At 41.2% G+C, this 25,023-nt stretch overlaps 1 protein-coding gene across 1 annotated transcript in view; it reads right to left on the bottom strand.

Annotated features, from left to right (window-relative positions):
* KALRN (kalirin RhoGEF kinase) overlaps positions 1-25,023 on the bottom strand; it is a 599,751-nt gene that overhangs the window by 297,377 nt on the left and 277,351 nt on the right. Inside the window, exon 5 of the mRNA XM_044438481.1 lies at positions 22,928-23,440. Coding sequence (XP_044294416.1) covers positions 22,928-23,440 — 513 coding nt within the window. The remainder of the gene's footprint in view (positions 1-22,927; positions 23,441-25,023) is intronic.

Raw genomic sequence — 25,023 nt, 5'->3', positions numbered from 1 at the left:
GTTCTTGTGAACCAGTCTCCATTAACACTCATTTTGCTGCTCAGTTTTGGATCAGCTGAAGTTTCTGGACCATTTTCAAAGGCAACTCCACAGACAGCATGTCCAAATGAGAGGTTACCAGAGCATGAATAACTATATCTAGGCTCTCTCTGTCCAGATAGGGTCATAGTTGGCATATCAGCTTAAGGTGAAATGATGCTGGAGAAGAACTACCTCTCAACGACCCTCACTGCCACAGGGTACCCTTGATAATGATTCTCTAATGTAGCATGAGTTTTCCTCCATCTGCACGCTAGCTGTCTCCCCTCTTGCTTCACTGCTCTCATTCAGACTCTGTTCAATGGAAAAGGACACTTGGGTGTAATCATGTCAACTGTCTATTCCATCTCTGCATTCTACACGGTGGCTTGGGCTTTGAGAGAAGCTCCGGCCTCAACTCCCCCAGAACTTTCTGACCTAGCAGCTTCCGGAGGTGGAACATTTTAAAAGGTCTCCACCCTGAGCCAAAAGTCTAAACTTCAATAGGACGTGAACTAACCAAGACAAGCGGTTGATGCTAATTCTCCCACTTCCAGATCATCACCCCTCTGCCCAGTCAAGAAAACCAAATCAAGGATGTGCCCTTTTACATTAGTTGGGCCAACAACATATTGAGACAACCCCTTGGTTGTCATGGCAGCGATAAAGTCCAGAGCCACTCTGCATACAGCATCGAAGATAAGATTTGCGAAAAGCACGGGGACATGTAGGCATTAGTTTGCCAATTTTGGGAAAAGTGGGGTGATTTTTGCAAACTAATGCCTACATGTCTCCCTGCTTTTCCCAAATGACAATGAGGGAACCATTAATCTTTTACAATTTCCTGATTTTTAAAAAAAATCTCCAAAATTATTTCACATATTATTTATTTATCTATCTTATTTACAACATTTTTATACCATCTATATCCAAACTGGTTTCTAGATGGCTTACAGACAACAAATGTCTTTCAATGATTATTACCTCTGTCTAGCTTGTTCTCTCTTGTGTTCCATGAATGTTAAAGTAAAAGCACACACTGAACTAGAACAGCTAAGTGCTACGGAATTACATTTAATTTAGTGAATTATTCCCTCTTGAAGCAATCAAACACTGTGTGCAGGCTTCTTCCACGCAATATTTTGCTAAATTATCCACCAGAGCTTGAGGCCTCTCTTCAGTTTATAAATAAAATATCCATTGGTAAAAATCTGACCAAGACTCCTGCACGTTTATTTTCATTTCTGAACTGGGATTTAAAATTGTATCTTTGTTATCTTATGTAACCTCTAGCAGTAGCTTATTTCTATCTGCTTAAAAAAGATGCAGAGAACATACTAAGCTATCTATAATATACACTGTTGACAAGAGTTCTAAGTTAAACAACAGGCCAAGTCCCTAGAAGCATACATAGTAAGATTTACAAAAGTAGCAAACATGAAAACTGCCCATTTGTTTCCAGACCTACTGATAAACTCATTATAGTATGCTATGCCAGCAAAGTTCCTGCAGCAACAAATTTATCTGACTAATGGAGAAAGCATGTCAGGGATACCCTCAATTATTGCACTGCAGAACACCCTCTGACATCTATTCTATTTACTATTGGCAGCTCTTCAGATATTCTTTGCATCAGGCAGAAAAACTACAGCACTTTGACTTGTAGATCTCTTCCATCTAGATAGGTTCCTTGGTTATGTTTCAGAAGGCATTAATTGTTCCTGGTGGCTATGTGCTTTGGAAAATCTATTCATTCTCTTGGACATCTTGAATAACTAGAAATGGTGAGCATGAAGGAAAAATAGCTAAATCTCTGTATCTTTTCATTTAGCCACCTCCTTCTCCAATTCAAAGCTTACTTCTTTCAAAAAACATTTTCTGGACAACTGCAGCTCTCCTATATCGGGCCAGCTCTTTCTCACTTCACCATCGTGATCAGCACTCCTTCCACTCTTCCTTCCCTCTCCACCCTAGTGGAATCATATTAAGAGGTAAGTTCCATTGCATTGAATGGGGCTCATTCCCAGGGAAGTGCATTGGAGCCACAGCCTGCACTTTCTCTGGAATAGTGTTTCTATGCACGTGCTTGGCATAACAAACAGTGCTGGTATTTGCTAGGTAGAAAAACCTCTACTTCTGCTTCATTGACTGTGCTAAAGCCTTTGATTGTGTGGATCACAACAAATTGTGGCAAGTTCTTAAAGAGATGGGAGTACCAGACCATCTTATTTGTCTCTTGAGAAACCTATATGCGGGCCAAGAAGCAACAGTGAGAACTAGACACGGAACCACTGATTGGTTCAAAATTGAGAAAGGAGTTCAGCAAGGCTGTATACTGTCGCCCTGCCTATTTAACTTATATGCAGAGCACATCATGAGAAAGGTGGGGCTAGATGAATCACCAGTTGGAATTAAGATTGCTGGGAGAAATATCAACAACCTCAGATATGCAGATGATGCCACTCTAATGGAAGAAAGTGAAGAAGAACTAAAGAGGCTCTTGATGCGGGTGAAGGAGGAGAGTGCAAAAGTTGGCTTGCAACTCAACATCAAGAAAACTAAGATCATGGCATCCGGTCCTCTCACTTCCTGGCAAATAGATGGGGAAGAAATGGAGGTAGTGACAGATGTTATTTTCCTGGGCTCCAAAATTACCTCAGATGGGGACTGCAGCCAAGAAATTAAAAGACACTTGCTCCTGGGGAGGAAAGTTATGGCAAATCTAGACGGCATACTAAAAAGCAGAGACATCACCCTGCCGACAAAAGTTCGTATAGTCAAAGCTATGGTTTTCCCAGTTGCAATGTATGGCTGGGAAAGTTGGTCCATAAGGAAGGCTGAGCAGCGAAGAATTAACGCCATTGAATTGTGGTGCTGGAGAAGACCTGCGAGCCCCTTGGACTGCAAAGAAATCAAATCTGTTAATCCTAAAGGAAATCAATGCTGGCTGTTCTTCAGAAGGATAAATACTGAAGATGAAACTCAGATGCTTTGGCCACCTAATGAGAAGGAAGGACTCCCTGGGGAAGAGCCTAATGCTGGGAACAACAGATGGCAAAAGAAGAAGGGGATGGCAGAGGATGAGGTGGCTAGATGGAGTCACTGGGGCAGTTAGTGTGAGCTTAAGTAGACTCTGGGGGATGGTGGAAGACAGGAAGGCCTGGAAGAATGTTGTCCATGGGGTTACGATGGTTCGGACACAACTTCGCGACTCACAACAACAACAAATGATTGCAGTGAAAACAGAAAACTAATCATCTGGACAGATTTCAGTCTGGCTTTAGGCCTGGTTATGGGATGGAAACTGCCTTGGTCACCCTGTGGGGTGACCTGTGCAGGGAGAGGGACAGGGGGACTGTGTCCCTGTTAGTTTTCCTGGAGCTTTCAGCAGCTTTCGATACCATTGACCATGGTATCCTTCTGAATAGGCTGGCTGAATTGGGGGTTGGAGGAACTGCTCTGCAGTGGTTCCACTCCTACTTGGTGGGCCAATTCCAGAAGGTGATGCTGGGGGATTATGGCTCTGCACTATGGCAGTTATGCCATGAAGTTCCAGAGGACTCCATTTCATCCTCATGTTGTTTAACATCTACATGAAACTTCTGGGAGAGGTCATCCAGGGGTTTGGGCTGAGGAGTCGTCAGTATGCTGATGACACCCAGCTCTACCTCTCTTTTATATCTGATCCAGGTGAGGCAGTGGCTGTCCTTAACCATGTCTGGCTGAGCTGGATGAGAGCCAACAAACTGAGACTTAATCCAGGCAAGATTAGGTGGTAGGTGGTTCAGGCTATCAGGTAAGTCATTTTGGTTCCGTCCTGGATGGGGTTGCACTCCCTCTAAAGGACAGGGTCCACAGCTTAGGAGTGCTCCTCAACCCAGAACTGTCCCTGGAGGCCCAGGTGACTACTGTGGTGAGGAGCACAGCTGATCCATCAACTTACTTGGATGTGCAGAGCCAAGCAACGGTGACCCATGCTCTGGTAGCTTCCCAACTGGACTATTGTATGTAACATGCTCTATGTGGGGTTGCCCTTGAAGACAGTCCAGATACTTCAATTGGTTCAAACTAGAGCAGCCAGTTGCTAGCAGAGACTGGCAGATATGCACACCATAATGCCAGTTCTGTACCATCTGTTCTGGCTTCCAACTGAAGTCTGGGCCCAATTCAAGGTGCTAGTGATGACTTATAAGGCCCCAAATGGCTTAAGTATTTGAAGAAACGTCTCCTTTCATATATTCCTGCCCAGCCCCTAAGATCTGGAGTAGAGGTCCTTCTTTGGGAGCCCTCTCTGAAGATTAGAAGAGTGGCTACCCAGAGAAGGGCCTTCTCTGTGGTGGCACCCCGGCTATGGAATGGGTTCCACAGAGAGGTGCACCTAGTGCTGCAGCTTTTTCCATTTCAGCTCCAGGCCAAACCCTTTTTATTTCCCCTTTATTTTAAATGTTAGTAGTGTTTTAAGATTGGAATTTATCTGCTACAATTTGTATGCTGTATCCTATTTATTTTAATGTATTACCACCCTGAGACATTGCGAGGGGCGGGATATAACAGTTTTAAACAAACAAACAAACAAACCATAGTTTGATTAGAGGGATATGAACAAACTACCTTATGCTTTTGCAGTTCTTCTCCCAGTCACACAATTTAGAATCTTGTGCTTCTGCTTTGTTGAAATCAAAGCTTGTTGCTTTCCAGACTAACCGTTGTTAGCACTGAGTATGGCCAATTTCAAAAAAGACAACATGGATATTGTAAGTGGCTTGTTTAAACTAATCATATTAAGAATAACCATACCCTGCTGCATCACTAAGGGCCAGACTTGTAACTAATTAGAAATGGAAACAAAAGCTCCTGAACTCCTTTCATGGGAAAAGCACATGGCTACTTGTTCATGTCATGGTTTACTACAGCATGGAATCATGGCATGTTTGCGTATGGCACCAATTTTCATGTTCTGCCATTCATACCTACATTCTTATGAACTATCTGTAGTATCCATTGCAATGTTCTGTAACCTTTTAGTTTTCCTTATGTATACAACCACCCAATTGGCACACCGCTATCCACAGATGACAGAATAAATGCCAATACTTGGAGACCCCTCAAATATTCAAAGGAGCCTTTGGAACAATTGGAAAATGCTAACAAATCATCAGAATGCGATGTTATACTGTTTATACATGTTTATAAAGAGCTTATTTCTAGCTGACGCACAATGTATTTCATGAATTCATGGTTTACCAGGTCAGTACAAAGGAAAATTCATTGATAAAACAAAAGATATTCTGACCATCATTTGAACCATCAACTGAAGTGTATGAAGCACAAGCACTGAGGAATGCAATGTAAGTCAGTGATAATGAACAAAGGCAGCCCAGCATCCAAAGTCACTGTTGCGAAGGGCAAAGAAGAATCTATTGTTTGAAAATTATTTGGGATGCTAGTAGTAGCTATGATCCACTTTCCAGTTGGCTCAACTAAATAGAGGATGAGACCATAAATGATACTTAAATGATTTTTAGTTTTATTGCAATAATACCAAAATCACATTCCTAATACCTATGAAAACATTAATATCTCAATTAGCTGCACTAAATCATCAGAATGGGAAGACAGAAGAAGATGGGTATTTCTCCAGTCAGATGAGGGTCTGCCGTTCATAGCCACTGCTACTCTGTGATCACTTGGGAAAGGCCCAGCAGATTCCATAGAAGTGTTCAGTCTTGTTGAAGATCCTCCAATAGCTGACTTCCCTGGCTTATCCCTGCAGTATTCAGGATTGTCACACCAGCTGCACTTGTTCCTGATCAGAATTGCAAGCTCCTCTTTTGCAGTGATCTGAATCTAGAATATGAATGCCACTTCTGTGCCAGAGCATAATAATGGAGCAAGTCTGAAAAATTCCAGAAAGCACTAAAGACTCAGTTCTATAGACCACTTTGTTCTCTATATACATTGATAACTGCCTTAATTCTTCTAAATTACAGATACACAACCAGTATCCTAAAAACAAAAGGAGGAAATCCCAACAGAAAATCAGTACACACAGAAGAAAATCTATCTAAACAGGTCTTTGGATACCTAGTGAAACACATCTTGCATTTGTAAGAAGGAACACAGTCCTCTACAGAGTTATCACCTGCTGGTTCCAGGAAACTGAGAAAACAAAACAAAACACCAAAGCTATTTCCTCAGCACTACTTGCAGCTGGGAGTTTGAGGACAATTTGCCAAGCAGGAAATTCACAGTCCTTTCCAGGAATGCTATGCTCTTTTCCTCGAAAAGGTTAGCCATGTCCTTAACTTTCCCTTTCACAGTTAACAGTAACCACCTACATTATCACAGAACTGCTGTTAGAACATTCAAAGTCACATGCAGGGCAGAAGAAGAAAGGAAGAAGGGGAAGTGGTGGCCATGATGTCATGCAGCTTCCAATACTACAGTGCATGGGAAGGTAGATACTGCTTGGCCGAAGTCCTTTTGCCTATTTGCCAGGTCCAACCTCTTTTCTGTTCCTCCCTCCTAACCTTTTCCTGCCTGAAGCTTCTGGGCTTTAATTTTCCTTATTCGAGATAGCCAAGGACAGTATAGGTGGAATCCATTTATATGGAAGGAGACCTCTACTTGTGTAACAGGCTTTCTCTCCTTCCTTGCCAAAACATCTGCTCTGGAGGTCCCTACCATCCTAAGCAGATGGGGGGGGGGGGGCACATAGCAGGACAGAGAATTCCTCCCTTCCTAGTTCCACTGGTAGAAACTCCTTCATTAAGTGAAACTACTTCATTGTATTTCATCCTTTGTGTACACACAGAGAAGGTAAAGCCAGTCATTGCCACTTTTTAAACATTTCCTGTACATTGTGAAAAGAAGGAAAAGCTTGGAATTTTGTTGTATATTAGGGGTGGCTAGGCTTGCTCAATGGAAAAGCCACGTATGGTAAATGTCAGATGTTTGAGAGCTGCAAGATATGAACATTCATTCATTCATTTTGAGAAAACAGTTACTGCTACAATTATCAGGCAAGTTACTGTTAGTAGAGGTTTTGTGAGTTTCCATCTTGGCTGTCAGTCATTGAAAATTTCTGACAGAATTGTTTGACTAATCAATTAACATATATTTCAGCTAATGCAACCATATGCACACTTACCTAGGAGTAAGCTCTGCTGAACATAGTAAGACTTATTGCTGAGTAAACTTTTGTTAGGGCACTGCTATGCTTTCAAGCCAAAATGACTACAATCCTTTTGAAGTCGGGCCTTTCTGTTTTCTTTTTAGCTCTGAAAGCCAGAGGAAACTGAGTGGCTGCACACTGCCACCTCAGGAGCTTGGGTGCAAGACATTTCCTGGCAGCAGAAGCGGCCAGAAGTCTTGTTGCCAGCTGCCATGCCAGAAGCTTCAGCGAGGACCTGATCTGCCCTGGAAGTACAGCTGTTGTGTGGTCCAACCAGATCCAGAAGGGCCATGGAGGAAGCAGCCTTATTTTGCATGCCTGCCTCAGCCTCAATTCCATGCCTTGTCTGATCACGTCTGTCCCATCCCATCCTGTCTCTTCCCCACTCCATGCCAGAGGCAAGTGGGAACTACTATACTGTAGGCTTGTTCAGCCCCTCTGCAAGCCACAAAATAAACTCAAAGAGCTGCATGTAGCTCACAATCCCTGTCATATAGGATGCTTTGGGCATTTGTGTGTAGGAATGTACAGTAAGGTTTGCTAGTATGTACATTAAATTCTATGAAAACTAAAAACCTTAAAAAAAGAAGTAGTTGGACTGCAGCATGTTTGGATAAGGAAGTATCGTACCATCCCAACATATGCACAAGCTGTGTCTAAAGGAGCTGGCAAAGAGGTACAGGAGAGAAAGAAACAGGCACTAGGTGGATAAACAATGTCAGCATATTGTTCATCATACAATTCAGTTCTCATATGCCTCCTTATGCAGGATAAGTGCCACTAAATTCTGTAGAACATACTAAACAAATAGTAGTTTGCAGCCACAGCAGACAAGACAAGCCACACCAAATGTCTATGTTTGTCATGGGATTTCTCACCGTGCACAAACACACACACTTATTTTTTTCTTTGAGAGGAATCAGAAGAAAGACCCATCACAATGTCCAGACTCAGAGCTTTTGCTGGGAATATTATATTTAATTGTCTGTCATACATTGCCTGTCTGCTTGGCTGGCTATTTCACACCAAGTTCTTTGCAGATGGCTGGAAGATGGGAAGTCATTGTTCACAATACTAATGATACACAAGGGAATCGGACTACAATTTGGATAGCTGTTCAGGAAAGTAGCTGTATCCAAACCTGCTGCAGTCTGAGAGATCTGGAGGCCATTTGGCAAATCTCTCTACCACAAAGCATGTTTTAATTTTACAATCCAGTTAACAGTCTAAGCCCTGCAAATGTTTTGAGAGAAACCTGGACTACTAAAACTACAGGAGCTGTTGCTGAGCCAGGCGGTAGGAGGAGGCAAAGAACATGTCTTGCAGGGGTGAGGGAATGATGGATAAACAATGGTTAAGTTAATCATCCATTTTCTATGGCTACATTCACACAGTCACCTCATGCAAATATCCCAAATATCTTTGGGATGTATGAAAGTAGAGACCTTAATTGTCTATCTTAGGGCCTCCACAGATACAGTTATAGCTTCTAGCAGTGATTTCAACAAAGGAAGCAATATATTTTTTATCTGCTTTGGCCAGAAGAATCATTTCTAGGAATCTGCTCCTGCATCAACGAAGGATCCAGATTATGTTCTCCATTGTACTTTAGGATTATTTTAATTTATTGATTATACTTATAGCTCATGTTTTATGTAACTCAAGAATGCTTACATAGTCCTCCCTCTCCTCTCCATTTTATCTTCACAACAACCATGTGAGCTAAGTTAGGTTGTGAGTCAGGGAATTGGTCTCCTAGTGAAATTCGTGACCAAGTGGGAATTTGAACCTGGACCTCCTTAGATATGCTAAATCACAGTCTCTTTTCTGAATATCTCCAGATCAGTTCTTCCCTGTCTTACTGTTCCTGTGAAAGACGTCTGAAATTCTGCTTTAGCTATTCAGAGAAGACTCAGTGCCTTTGAGCACCTGAGATGGAGCAGGATAACACCCCTCCACCAAAAAAAAAATCTATCAGTTCTTTTAAGTGGAAGGAAGTAAGCCCAGACCTGCAGGGCCTGCTTATAGTACTGTTTCTGATGCTCCTGGGTCTTACCCACCTTACCTTTATCTTTATTATGCACACAACCCTGCCACATTCCCATTACCTGTCACTGGTTGTTAAGGCCATGGGAAATTCCACCATAAAGTTCAAGAGTTAGTTATGATCAGCTCCCTTCCAGAAATCAGGAGAAGCAGAGTAAAGAAGAAAGACAATAGGTCATAAGAACATTTTAAAAAGCCATGCAGGATCAGACAAAGGTCTGTCTAGTCCTGCAATCTGCACACATTGTGGCAAACCAGAGCTGCCCACAGGATCCCTCAAGCAGGATGGGTGCAAGATCGCCTCTTGCCCAAGCTCCTCAGCAACTAGTGTATGCAGGCAGGCCATCTCTGGTAAAGGAGGTAGCACATGGGTCACCTTTTGACTGGGTGGAGGATGCTTGAAACTATCTGGCTCCAGAAAATTTGGATCTAAATTCTTTCATAGCTAGTCTTGAAAGAATGCCACTGCCTAGCAAACAAATTCATTTGATTCATATTTTAATGAATCAATGTACAATCTAATGCACATTTCCTGAACTAATATGGAAACCAGAACTTAGCTTTAATTTTTTCCACTTCCTCAGATGTTGCAATATACTTATCTGATCAGAAAGGCAGGCATTAGGGGAAAGAGCACAGAAAAAGGTATAATGCATAAAAATGTATGGATTTCCTCAGTGTATGCTCACTTTTTGATTTTGTATTTCCTCCATTGGATGCATTTTGGTTACTTTTGTACTGTTGTATGCATTTTAACACATTTCTGCTAGTATATGCATTAGGAAAAATGCAGACATTAAAGCACACATGGGTAGCTTCTCACTCTGAACAAATATCTGTTTCCTAACTATGATGCAGCACTATTGATTAGGACTGCTGGGGACTGGGAAAGGCTGTAATTCCTACCACTCCTGGTTATTGTTGTGCTGTTGAGATTGTTCATTCCTTGCCACAGTCCAGCAGTCTTGATCCAGATCACTGTGGGGGAAGGTAGAAAGCTTAAACTTTTGCTCCCATTGATCATGATCACCTGTAGTAAGGAAACAGAAACTTCAGCACTATCATACTAGCTAGTGTAAGGGTTGCATCTTCCTATCTCTAGTAATCCTAACAATGTTTACCCATCACGATTAAGGGTATATAATCAGCACTCTTGGTCTGGATCACTGCTGGGTAAGGAGCGTAGCACATTCTGGAATGACTGGGATGCAGGAGAAACCAACTGTCTATTGATTCCATTCTTAGATCTCAGAAAAGCGCAACAAGACAGAACAAATTTGTGCTTCAAAAAGTTTGACTGTTGTAGAAAGTGAAAATGCCTGATGCATCCATCCCTACCATTCAGCCTTTAGCATGCCTTCAAATTTATAGGGCATTGTATAAAAGAAATGCACTTATTTTCTGGAGTGCGCTATGAAAAATAACTTTGTGTATGTTATCTGGATGGAGCAGCTGACGCGAAGTCGTGTCCGAACCATCACGACCCCATGAACAACACTCCTCCAGGCCTTCCTGTCCTCCACCATCTCCCGGAGTCCACTTAAGCTCATGCCAGCTGCTTCAGTGACTCCATCTATCCACCTCATCCTCTGCCATCCCCTTCTTCTTTTGCCATCTATTGTTCCCAGCATAAGGCTCTTCCCCAGGGAGTCCTTCCTTCTCATTAGGTGGCCAAAGTATCTGAGTTTCATCTTCAGTATTTATCCTTCCGAAGAACACCCAGGGTTGATTTCCTTTAGGATTGATAGATTTGATTTCTTTGCAGTCCAAGGGGCTCGCAGGAGTCTTCTCCAGCACCACAATTCAATGGCGTTAATTCTTCGCTGCTCAGCCTTCCTTATGGTCCAACTTTCACAGCCATACATTGCAACTGGGAAAACCATAGCTTTGACTATACGAACTTTTGTCGGCAGGGTGATATCTCTGCTTTTTAGTATGCTGTCTAGATTTGCCATAGCTTTCCTCCCAAGGAGTAAGCGTCTTTTAATTTCTTGGCTGCAGTCCCCATCTGCGGTGATCTTGGAGCCCAGGAAAATAAAATCTATCACTACCTCCATTTCTTCCCCATCTATTTGCCAGGAAGTGAGAGGACCGGATGCCATGATCTTAGTTTTCTTGATGTTGAGTTTCAAGCCAACTTTTGCACTCTCCTCCTTCACCCGCATCAAGAGCCTCTTTAGTTCCTCTTCACTTTCTGCCATGAGAGTGGTATCATTTGCATATCTGAGGTTGTTATTTCTCCCAGCAATCTTAATTCCAGCTAGTGATTCATCTAGCCCCACCTTTCTCATGATGTGCTCTGCATATAAGTAAAATAGGCAAGGTGACAGTATACAGCCTTGCTGAACTCCTTTCTCAATTTTGAACCAATCAGTGGTTCCGTGTCCAGTTCTCACTGTTGCTTCTTGGCCCGCATATAGGTATCTCAAGAGACAAATAAGATGGTCTGGTGGCAAGTTCTTAAAGAACTTGTGTGGATCACAATTGTTGTGTGGATCACAACAATTTGTTGTGATCCACACAAGCAAAGGCTTTAGTATAGTCAGTGAAGCAGAAGTAGATGTTTTTCTGGAACTCCCTAGCTTTCTCCATGATCCAGCGTATGTTGGCAATTTGATCTCTAGTTCCTCTCCCTCTTCGAAATCCTGCCTGTACTTCTGGTAGTTCTCGGTCCACATACTGCTGGAGGCTAGCTTGGAGGATTTTGAGCATCACTTTGCTAGCATGTGAAATGAGTGCAATGTTGCGGTAGTTTGAACATTCTTTGGCATTGCCCTTCTTTGGGATCAGAATGTAAACTGACCTTTTCCAATCCTGTGGCCACTGTTGAGTTTTCCAAATTTGCTGGCACATTGAGTGTAGCACTTTTACTGCATCATCTTTTAGGATTTTGAATAGCACAGCTGGAATACTGTCTCCTCCACTAGCTTTGCTGTTGTTCAGACTTTCTAAGGCCCATTTGACTTCACTTTCCAGGATGTCTAGCTCAAGGTCAGTGACCACCCCACTGTGGTTATCAGGGACATTAAACTCTTTCTTGTATAGTTCTTCTGTGTAATCTTGACACCTCTTCTTAATCTCTTCTGCCTCTATTAGGTCCCTGCAGTTTTGGTCCTTTATCCTAGTGTTTTTCCCTACTTTCTTCAGTTTAAGCCTCAATTTTGCAACAAGAAACTCATGATCTGAGCCACAGTCAGCTCCTCTTTGGGATGGTTTTAGTTGCTACCTCTTGTACAATGTTGTGAACCTCTGTCCATAGTTCTTCAGGCACTCTGTCTATCAGATCTAATTCCTTAAATCTATTTGTCACCTCTACTAAATATTCGTCAGGGATATGATTTAGGTCATTCTTCAATTTAAGCCTAAATTTTGCAACAAGAAGCTTATGATCTGCACCACAGTCGGCTCCAGGTCTAGTTTTTACTGACTGTATATTGCTTCTCCATCTTTGGCTGTAGAGCACATAGTCAATCTGATTTCTGTGTTGACCGTCTGGTGATGTCCATGTGTAGAGTCGTCTCTTGGGTTGTTGGAAAAGATGCTATGACCATCGTATTCTCTTGACAAAATTCTGCCAGCCTGTGCCCTGCTTCATTTTGAACTCCAAGGCCAAACTTGCCTGTTATTCCGGTTATCTTTTGGCTTCCTGCTTTAGCATTCCAATCCCCCATGATGATAAGGACATCATTTTTGGGTGTTAATTCTAGAAAGTGTTGTAGGCCTTCATAGAACCGGTCAACTTCAGCCGTGTCAGCATCAGTGGTTGGGGCACAGACTTGGACTATTGTGATGCTGAATGTTTTGCCTTGGATTCAAACTGAGATCATTTTGTCATTTTGAAAATATCCCAGTACTGCTTTTCCTACTCTTTTATTGACTATGAGGGCTACTCCATTTCTTCTGAGGGATTCTTGCCCGCAGTAGTATACCTGATGGTCATATGAATGAAATTCACCCATTCCTGTCCATTTTAGTTCACTGATTCCTAAGATGTCGATGTTCAGTCTTGTCATCTCTTGTTTGACCATGTCCAGCTTGCCTTGATTCATGGATCTTATATTCCATGTTCCTATGGAGTATAGATCTTTGCAGCATCGGACTCTCCTTTCACCGCCAGATACATCTGCAACTGAGTGTCCTTTCGGCTTTAACCCAGTTGCTTCATTCTTTCTGGCGCTACTAGTACTAGACCTCTGCTCTTCCCCAGTAGCATATTGGACACCTTCTGACCTGAGGGGCTCATCTTCCGGCGTCATATCTTTTTGCCTTTTGGTACTGTCCATGGGGTTTTCACAGCAAAGATACCAGAGTGGTTTGCCATTTCCTTCTCCAGTGATATAAGAGCTTTCATATTTTTAAAAATCCAGAATGGTGTGGGGAAAATAAAGTGAATCTGAGTTCTCCATGCCAACAATGTAGAATTCAGTGTACACATACACACACACCCTGATATAAATACATCAACTATCCACTAAAATATTCATCAACTTTATACTGACTTGAAAAACCTTGAAAACATTCTGGATCTTCACATCTGAAACAAGGTTCTCCAAGTTTACCATAGCAAGTTAAGAGAAGAACAATACACACTCCTCTGGTATAACCCACAGAAAACAAAGGTGGATGGTTTGCTACTGTTTACACTTACCTTTTGCCTGGAGCAAGCAGATCAAAGAGTTGCCTACTGAAAGCTTTTAAGCCCCTGAGGGAAGAACCAAAAGGAAGGAAAACAGAAAGTGTTTCTTCATGCACAGACAGCACTGACAACCCTGCAAAGGGTTGAGGGCTACTATATAGCTTTGGTTTGAAATAATGGTTTACCACCAAGTTATCCTACTGAAACAGACAACAAGTGAGATTTATGAAAAACTCATTTCAGTTTGTTTTTATATAAATTTACTTAATTCATACCCTCCAGACCCAAACATTGGCCTGAGCACAGGTAGTCAAAGGCTATTCATTTCTGAATTAGTGACGCACTGTACAGAACAAAAATAAATACATTCCAAAATGCATACATTTGAAAAATGTGTGCTTTTGGAAAATGCAGACTAACATGCTTTCATCAAAGGGAGATGAATTTTTTTTTATATTTTTAAAAATGTGCACCGTTGTTACATGCATTTGAAAAAGTTCCCAAAATATGCGTGATTATTTTTCTCTGAAAAAAACAAAACGTAACCTTGCAATCTGATATGGACACAAGATGGAATAAGCTTTGAAGTGGGATCTGACAAAACCTTAACAAGCTGATTTGCAAATCCCCCCACCCCCACCCCCTGCAACAGCCTGCTTGTTTTACACTTCGAAAGCAGCTATACTAGAGATTTAGGAACCAAAAATGTTATGGCATTTGATGGAGAGTTTTCCCCATCCATACCCTCCTCCATCATCGCCCCCAGAACTCTGCTTCTGCCAGTACTCTCTCTTCTATGAGGATGAACCGTGCTCACTACTTGACTGGTCCATAAGTCACTCATATGATTATCTTTGCCAGTAACAGCATTCCTAATGATTTGCCATTACTACCTCTTTGTAATATGAAGGCCTAAGTGCATTAACGTTTCACAGCAATAGTTTGTTGAAAGTGATAAAACTGTTCACTATAGCTCAGCTAGAAGATTTAAAATACTTTCCAAAAACCAGCAACATCATACAACCATCAGAGGTAAAAGCAAACTGGAACAGATGGGGTTGAAAGCCTATTTAAAAACCTAGGTCAAAAGGACCAACTATACTTCCACAGTGATAGAATGCCATAACTGTAGGCTAGCACTGTAAAAGTCCTCTCTCTCTCATATTGTCGTTGAGGCCCCATCGGTGCGGGTGTTCAAGGATAGGCTGGACGTCCACATGGTGGGCATGTCGTGAGTGGAGCCGGCTGGTGCTGGAGGTCAGACTAGATGGCCTGGGAGGCCCCTTCTGACTCGCTCTGTTTCTATGTTTCTATAACTGCCATCCCAATTGATTTTACTGAAAAGAATACAAGGAGGGCCTCCAAAATTAATCTCAATATACAGGCAGGTTTATATGGGCAAGCTCACACTTCAGGTAATTTGGTACCAATATATCTTTAAAGGTTAAAACCAGTGCTTTAAATTGGGCATGGAAATGCACCAAACATTGGTACAACCAGTTTGGTTACAGGCACAGCAGTATGAAGAGAACAAAATGCCATTTGAGAGCAACTGCAGCATCAGTGTTAGATGGACTTTGGGGAACCAGATTTGTATTGGGAAGAAAAGAAAAAGAGGGACCAGATTTGTATTGGGAAGTCCAAGGAGAAAATGAAAGAAGAAAGCAGATGGAGGCAAATGAAAGCAAATGCAGTGAAGAGGACTGTCACTGAGAAGCATGAGGGTGAGGGAGCAGAGAATGAGAAGACGGTTGTCCACTTTGCCTTATGTTCCACAGAAGCATTTCCACTGCCAAAAGTATATGGTATTATGTTCTCTGACAATGAAAGAGAAAAAGGTTTCACATTCCAAACACTGTCAAACTTGCTAGCTGCCTCGAGTATTTTTTGCTGGCTAGTGAAATAATTGAAAGTAAGTAAATAAATAAAAAGTGTGGAAAGTCAGCACTGATCAACACTTATACCATAAGGTTAATTAGAACCAAAAATGCATGAATCAATGCATATCATGAATACATATCTTGACTCAAGTTGAACCTGGTTCATATAAACATGAACCAGGTTCAACTCAGATAGACCTGCAGAAATTTACATGACAGTAGACACTTGAAAATGTTGAAAAGATGCTTCTAGATTTCAGAATATATATCACAAATAATTTCTTTTAGTTTTATTCATAAGCATTATTGATTACATTAACATGGCCTTTATGATGCCTTTATTTTGTAAACATGCTAAATGGCAAGTAGTTGTGGTATACATGGTTGATTTAAAATGATAAAATAAGAAAAATCATTTAAGACATAACAGGGTATCATGGGCAAGTACATACAAATCAATAGGACAACTCCTTATATATTTGATAGCTGATCTATTTTTTAAAAACACTGTTAAGGTTTGACAAGAAGTCATTATAGAGATAGGAAGAAAAATTACTGCGCAGGTTGGTAAGTGTTGCTGAACTTTGCCCCTGCTGCAAACCAGACTAAATCTATTTCCAGGAAACCCTCTTTTCACACACAAACTCTCTCACACACATTTTCCATTTGGGTAGAGACATTTACTACTGCTGAACTTAATGGAGCATACTAAAATAAACGGCTTCCTATTTAGCAAGGAGGATCATGTCATCAGCTTTGTACTGCCATTTTATTACAGCACATGCAGTCTCTGAATTTTAAAGTACACCTCAAAAGGAAAGAACTCTTGACACTTTAAGACCAGAGAGCATCTGACCCTGATGTCCAAACATTTGTCTCCAAACCAATAAAATGCAACAAAGAATTGTTTTCTTATGTCTCAAGCTCCCATATGGAGGATCTCCATCTCTGCTATTTGTGCTCCACTGCTCCTGACCCCCATCATCCCACCATTTTCTCAGCATTATTGTGGCTTAAAGGCAGAAACCAATAAAAAGTACAGATAAAGCTCTGAGAATGGAGGACTGTGATCACCACAGAGTATAGCAAAGTTCCAGAACATACCCATCCCATTCCAGAACATGCCTACGATAGCCTAATGTGGATGCTTCTATAAACCTACCAAGGAAATGTGACAGACAGCTTTCCAAAATGCCTGAAATATTCTTGTCAGCATCCCACAAAGAGGGAGCAGACCTTGATAGTCAAGGGACTGACAGAATGTAATTTCTTGCCAAGGTACATTGGGTCCTGAGTACCACATCACCTTCAGGCCTCTCTCCCTGTAACTCTTAGCTAAGCAAGTTTCAGCTTTTCCTGTGTAATGGTAATAGCTTTTATTCACCAGCTTTACAGCAAACTTAATTTCACCAGTTCCATGTTCCCTGGAATCAAAAAACTTCAATGTAAGCATGCTATCTGCTAGAATGTGTGTTAAAAGTTTAACCTCTTTGCCTGCCACATACAGCACAGCCTGTCATACCTTCTCCCATACCTTCACCATTTGGATAATGGCTGATGTTCCTTTTTGCTTCCATGGGATTTATTATATTTTTAATTTGCCCAATAACCAATGTTCTCTGGATGGATTACAAACAGTTAAAAGATTAAACTCACATAAAGTGGTTAAAAATATAAAACACATGACAATTATTTAAAATAATACAGGACAAGACTATACAAAACAACAAACAGTGCATAAATTAATAAAACAGCCATACCAGTCTAGAATGAGGTCTTTAACATACCTGAGAGAAAACAAACATCTTTGCCTGGTTTTCCCTCTCCATGAATATTAGAGTAGTAGACACTTTATGCCTTATCCAAACTGAAGCTACCAAATGCCTGCATTCTCCTAGCTCATGTTCTCTCAACTTGGAACTTTTTTGGATTGCCTCAACCAGCAAGCACATGCACGATTTGATAAACTGAAACCAGAGCTGTGACTCCTCTGATATTGGGCTTTTATGTGGCAAACATTAGAGCTAGATAACCTTCCTTGGTACCTTATCATGAAAGTTGTAAGCCTGGGATGGGGGGCTTTGGCTGTCACCACATTTCGGCTAATAGATGGCACACATTATGAGACAGCATAGGAAATATTACTGCAGTAGAAACAACGGTGCAGGCTTTATTCAGTCCAAAAACACCAGTTGTGCCCTTCTCCAGAAACAAGAACCCTAACTCCCAATTTTGTGAAATATTGTGCCAGTTCATTAGCTCACAAGATTGCACTTTTAAGAATTGCAGGTTTAGTGCTAATAGATACACTTTACCCAACCTTCCCTCCAAGGAGCTCAGCCTGATATCCATGGTCCCCTTTTTGCTCTTACAGTACTTTCCTTCATACGAGCCCTGGAGTTAATTTATTGTGTGAGAGTGTGCCTCTCTCATGGTCACCAAGTAAGCTTCATGACTGTCTACTGTAGCAATGAAGTCTGCTGAAACAGTATTCCTCACACAATCATATCTGGTTTTATAAAATATTTTGAGTTGAACTGGTGTGTGTTTCTCTCTGACCATTCTAAATGAAAGATACAGCTCTCTGTGTACATCTAGTAAATAGAAATGCACAGAAAGGATTAGTTTCTATTGCACTGGATTGCAGGGTAAGAACAAGCCAGATTAACAGTAGGTATGAGCTGGTTGTTTGTGGCTACTCCATATGTTTTCCTAGCTCAGATACATTGTGATAATATATTGACATGTAACTGCCCTGGAATAACTGCGAAATTCTTCCCTCAAGAAAAACCAGGATAGATGCCAGCATTAAGTATTTCCAGAAGTTCTGCAGACAGTGTGTGGGCTGATAAATATTTTCTGTCCTTAGTGTGCTTATTCCAGTACAGTATGAGGCATCCACCCTGCCCTTCCTTTACTGGTAACTAAAATCATACAACTCATTAACATTTCTCAGATATTTCCAATAGTTTGCCTTGATGTGAGAAACTCTGCAGACTTTGGGTTTCATTACCACAAGATCTAATACAGACAAATACTATGATGCTATGTTTGTATTACCATTTACTATTTGCATAACTATCTTCTTCTGTCCAAAACAGATACAATCATGTTCTCCCATTATCTTTCCCAAATATTTTGTCCCAAAGACCCAAAAGCTTCCTGTTGCTTGGCCAATGGACAGTTGACCTAATCATATCCCAGGCTGCCGATCTGAACCACAAGAAGACTGCAGTTTCTCCGTAGACTCAGTGCCTTTGTATGCATGGTATTCTAAGGCCTTGTTTTTTCTTCATCTTGGAAAGGAGAGGGTGAAAACAGGGCCATCTTAACGCATGGACCTGATGGGCACTTGCCCGTGGGCCCCATACCAATCTGTGTAAGTTAACCCTTGGAAAATTGGAAAACTTCCAAAATTAACAGTTATTAACAAAATTAACAAAATTGGAGAAGCTCTAAGTATGATTGCTACTTTCATTCTCCATCCATTCTACCAAATGCTTGTACTGCTCAACAAATGATGATTTGATAGACCATCTGATTCCATCCTGGAGCCTCTAATCACTTCTTAGGAAAACCACAAGTCATTATTCTTACTGGTATCTTTCTGTACAACTGAAAGAAAACAAGTCTAGTTAACTATACCCCACCATCTATGCAGGGTTAGAAACCTAGTAATGAAAAACTGAAGCTGACTTCTTTGCTTGGAGTCCAGACTATCCCAATGGAATATTATAGCTAGGAAATGTTGGAAGCAAGTGTGATGGTGGGCTTGGGCAAGTTTTCCCACAAGACATGAGCCACGCCAGTGTTGCTTATTCACATTCTCATTCTGAAGAGGAATGTTTTGATAGGATTGAAGAGCAGGAAGGTTCTGGGACACAGCAGCGAGTAGAACCACTGGAGATTAGCTCAAGGGCAAACAAAGGGACAGAGTAGGGTGACCAACCCTAGGAACAATGTGAAGATTCAGGAAGTGGGAGAGCCTGTTGAGCCTGGGGAATCTTCAAACGGAGATCAGCCCCTCCCCTCAGAGCTAGCCCCCATGGCTAGATAGCAACAGAGGTGAGTAGCTCAATTGATTGAGAAGCATGTGGAAAAAAGGTGCACTTGCTTTCATAGCTTCCTTCCCTGAGGGTTGGGTCACAAAGAAGCTCATAAGGAGAGTTTTACTGCTTTAGACATGCTCAGAGACCTGACTGGATTATTTATGTATAGAAACAAAGAAGACAGTTTTTGCTGAGAACAGCTTGAGGCTGGTGATTGTTGGAGGAAGGAAACGCAGATCACGACAGGATGCAGTACCAAAGTTAAGCATCTTCTTACCATAAGAACTGGTAAGATTCATAGTGCTACGGCATATTAAAAGGAGTAATTTTGAGGGAGGGCTACTAATTTCCTAGGTGAAACAGGTTCATCACAAACCACACATGTGGGTAAGGAGAAGAACATCTATCAATGTAGAATTCAGTGATACTGGAAAAATGTGGTGACATACACCACATGGAACAGACTCCCCTCTTACCAACAGATCTTGCTAATGTCAGGAAAGTACATAAACCTGCCTCGGTGGAGCATGTGGCGGTTTGGGAAAACGTAAAGAACCATAGGAAACCCAAGAAACATTACCTGTTTAAGCAACATCAATGCTGTATTGGGAGTGCCAGTCATTACTACAGGAATTCCAAAAGGAGCAATGTACACCTGAAGAAAGTATATGCTTGAGGAAAGTCCAAGACCCAGGAGATAGCAGCATCATTACTAAGCAGTTACCGGCCCATCACACAAATTTTCATGTGTGTGTGTCTGTGTGTGTGTTTGTATTTGTATTTGAATTGGACCCCAGTTAGACATTTCAGAAAACATCCTGTTCCTGCTCAGGACAAATTGAGTCTGTCCACTTAGATCTCAGTGCTGACCCTGAGTCATAATTCAGAAAAACGAGCCTTTGTTTATCCTGTTCACTATCACATGAATTATTTTTTAAGTGCTGTAACATTTTTATCTTGGTTAGAATTGGATGACAGTTTCAGGGAAAGTAGCACCTTAAGAAGAGATTACAACTGTCCAGTATCAGAAAAATAAGTGTGAGGGATTTTGTGCTATATGCCTATATTTTGATTTCCTTTCAAAGGGAATTGCTGATTTTTAAAAAATTTCTTGGCAGAATTGAATTTAAAAAAATGAAGATTTCTGTTCCATCTGAGGAGACCACATCTGCCGAACTACATAATGATAGCTATAGGGGATTTATGGAAGAGGGGCCATGAGATTTGGAGGGCCTCTTAAAGAAGGCAAATGCATCTCCCTAGATTCTTTGTGGACCATTGTTCGGAAAGTCACAAGCAACCTAGAGGTAAGTCAGGAAGAAACCCACAAAATTTCCGAAGGATGGGTGCAACAGAAGTACAGTTCTCTGATTTGGGGAGGTGGGAAATTAGTTTACCCTTCCCTTCATTCCACTTTGTTTTTTAAGTAAATTTGCATGAAGGGGGCACAAGTAAGAGTGGTGTCCCTAGGCAAGAAATCTGCAAACTTTCTGAAGCATAGGAACAAGGACTAAGGAATTATGATGCTTGAAATGCAGTTTAAAGCTTTTTAATGGTGAGGCATGGTGGCAGTGGAAGAATGGCCATCTTATGACTAGAACTGGTGAAAGGAGGAGAATTCTCACAGCCAAGTGGCTCCTTTCAGAGGGCTTTGGAGGACTTTCGGAGGGTGTGGAAGGTGTGTGAGGGTTGCCCAGTCTTAAATTAACTTTATGTAGTGAGGCAGCCAAGGACTTTTTCTTGATTTTTTAAAATATAAAACCAATTTAAACCCCACACCCGCCAGCATATGTATATCTGGACTGCCTTGGGTAATGTCTATACATAACTGTCCATAGGTATAGTGGCATATTTTCCTATACATAAACTACACAGAGCTACGCAGTATATGCATCCTTTGTAATAGATTCAAATGCTGTGTAAGAAAACGGTAACACTTTTTTATTTTACTTCATTTGACTGTTGCTTTTGCTTTTGCAACTCACAGTGATTTTTTAAAAGCACCTTCAGAACCCCTCCTGACATTGTCCTCTTTGAATGCTAGGAATAGCAGTGTGCAACATATTCAGTGGGCGCCCATTGCTGACTGAGGTTGAGTAGCTGCAGTTTCCAGCTCATTACAGCACTGCTGGGACTCGTGGGTAAGTTTATCTGGGAAAGGGCCTGCTAGCCAGCAGTAATACTGCCAGGATCAGCACTTGCAGTGCTAGGGGGCTCCCATGAGGCATTGGTCATGCTGTTATGGCTTACGGTCCCTGGAAGTTGCCCATGTGCTGACCCCAAGCCTAAGTAGCAGTGCTACTGTCAAAACTGTGCTGTTGATTTTGGTCAGAACACATCTGTCTAATTTCCCAAAAAGGGCTTCCCATTTTGTTTATAATTTCACAGTACAATGCAACATTTACAAACCTATTTACATATTTTTCCATGAGTATTCTTACACTAAACCAGATTAAAAGTCCACATAGTCCAATATTATCTACAGCGAATGGAGGAATGATTAATTCCCACTCTTACTGCCTGAGGCTTCTAACTGTGATACTGACTTCTAGGCTAAAAGACACAATTAGACAGTTGCACTGTCCATTTCTAGTGGGTGGAGCTACTTTTGTGTTTGTCACACCAAGCCTACTGGTCAGCTGACTGGCAATATGATATACGTGTACTAGTTTCTTCAACATGTAAAAACTCACTCATCATTCCTGTTTCTTTTCTAAAGAGTCTCCCATTTATATCTTTTCCCAAGTGGAAACTATTCCACAGGTCTGATTTTGGTGGCCCTTCTCAGCATTTCATCCAATTCTGCAAGGAAGCCTGGTGAAAAGCAACAAAGTTTTGTTTGGGATCCTTGTATCTACTTGAGCATACAAAAAGCAGATTAGCTTTCATCAGAACAGCCAGAGGTGAGTTATTTTTGGCTCTCATGCTGCATGCTACTTCCAACAATTAGTTCAGTGATTTTACTTTACAAGTCACATAAAATACATTTGCTAGCAACTTGAGGTTTATATCCCCAATTAATTCCTCATGTTGCTAATTGCAGGAGCATATATATTTGGCTACAACATTCTAGTTGCCATGTGATTCTGCAGTATAATTCAGGAAGAAAAGGGACATTGCTTACCTTTTCTGCATCTTGTTCAAATAGTCGAAGTTGAAAGCACTGATCTAGTTTCAGCTTGCGGACATGCCACATCTGATGTAAGTGTTGCCGTGTTGAATGCAGTTTGTCCAAAAGGCTGGTGATCTTTGGCACAAGGCTTTGGAAATCTGCACTGCCAGGAATGCAGTTCCTACCAGAAAAACCATCACTGCACCTTATGCATTGCAATAATCTCTGACCTTCACGGTCTAATTCTTCTACTGGAGCTTTAATTACTTTCTTCTTGAGTTGTGTGTGTTCATCTATCAATCTTCTTGAACCCTCCACATCCACTGGAAATTCCTTCCTAGCCAACATTTCCTGAAGGTCCTCTAGTCTGGATAACAAATGGATAGCACTGTTGAAAAACTCTTCCAGGGAGACTCTCAACTCTATCCATTCATCATGATTGTAATCCAAGGATCCTTCAAATTCCTCTGTTAGTTGGGAGGGATCCACCAGTTTTGCTAGGCCTTCAACGGAAACCATACTTGTCTAAAGATAGGAAAATATATTGAAATATGATTCAATTTTCAGTTAAAAACATAAATGCTATAATATTGAAATTCACAAATTATTTATCAAGTCATCAGGTAGTGTCACAGAGAGACACTAAAAGGAAAAGGGACCCTGATAGCCAGGTGTAACAAGGTCCATTCCCCTTCAGTCCATTTCATGGCAGTGACTGTAGAATTAATCTTGGGAAGCTGGCAAAGGTAATGGCAAGAACTCCTTGAAGACCCTCTGTAACTTGGCCATCACTCTCAAAAGTGTAAGAAAAATCAGGGCTTTCCTGCAATGGAAGCTGAGTAAGGGGGGCCTTTTACAGAAATGGCAGCAGCATCACAGTTTTTTTGAAAGGTACTCTGTGTCCTTCCAGCTGTTTTGGAGTGTGATTCTATCACTACAACAAACACTACTGTGAAAGTACATATCCCATCTCCCTACCCTATGCAATATTATTCAGGATGCCTTTAGAATGCATTAATTGAAAGATGAACTTAAAAACTGAGTCAGCTTTATATCTGTGCATAGCTTCATATCAGTGCTACCATCCTACCTTCTGTATTGTCCAGGGCTTTTAGCAAAATTGATGAACACTGGGTTCCATTTTTATGTTAATTTGTATTCTCCTTTAACAGTAACAGCTGACTTCTCTAGTCTAGTTCTATTGATTCTCCTCTGATTACTCATGCAGGGATGCAGATACTTTACAAAGCTTTTCACAAAAGGTCTATACAATTCGACCTATTCATTTCCATTTTACAGTTAGAGATCTTGAGAACTGAGTGGTTGGGCTGAGCTATTTTTTCAGTGCTACTGCTAAGTGAGAAGCATTAAACACTTATGTCATGGGGTATATCTTCTGGGAGATACAAATGCAAACAGGGCTGCATGCGCCAAGCTCTCTGCACAGAATGGCATCTGTTTTTTCAAAGTAGAGTTCTCTGGGCTCTCCACTGCACTGAAGACATTCTTGTGGAAATACACATTTAGAATGCAAGATGGGATTTGGTCAAGATAGCCCAATGAGCTGGAATCTGCAGCCAGATTTCCCATATCCAAAATCAATAATCAAGCCAATGGCACCACATATTGACTTTTTATGAAACAGTTGCCTTGTTAACGGGTTGCTTTTAAACTTATGTATTTCACTGAAAGTACACTTTTAGAGAGCATTAGGGACTACATTTACTATACTTTCATTGCACAAGGCTTAAGAATTTGTATTTTCATTTGATTACACTTTCAGGAGAAAGCTTTTCTTGAATAATTGCTTTTTTGAGGCTAAAAGTGGCCATTAGAAACATATTTGTGGGGGTGGGGACTCCAAGAAAGTTTTGGCAACATACCCACTTTAAGCTGAAGCATGTATTCTATATCACCATAAATGTAAGTCTGCCCCATTGCCCCTAACTATTCTGGCATGAATGCTCCCCTAAGTGGATATGTGATATTTCACTGAATTCTGCTATTTGAATTATACATCCGTTATGCAGGTTTCAGGCGTGCGACTGGGAGCAGGTGCTTTATTTTGCCAAAATACACATCTCACTGTTCCTTATTTTCTTTCAGAT

The sequence above is a fragment of the Varanus komodoensis genome, unplaced genomic scaffold (assembly GCF_004798865.1).
Source record: "Varanus komodoensis strain SLA01 unplaced genomic scaffold, ASM479886v1 scaffold32, whole genome shotgun sequence".
NCBI classification, from domain to species: Eukaryota; Metazoa; Chordata; class Lepidosauria; order Squamata; family Varanidae; genus Varanus; species Varanus komodoensis.
Note: the sequence above shows the minus strand (reverse complement) of the source record. Positions and strands in the feature narration are given on the sequence as shown.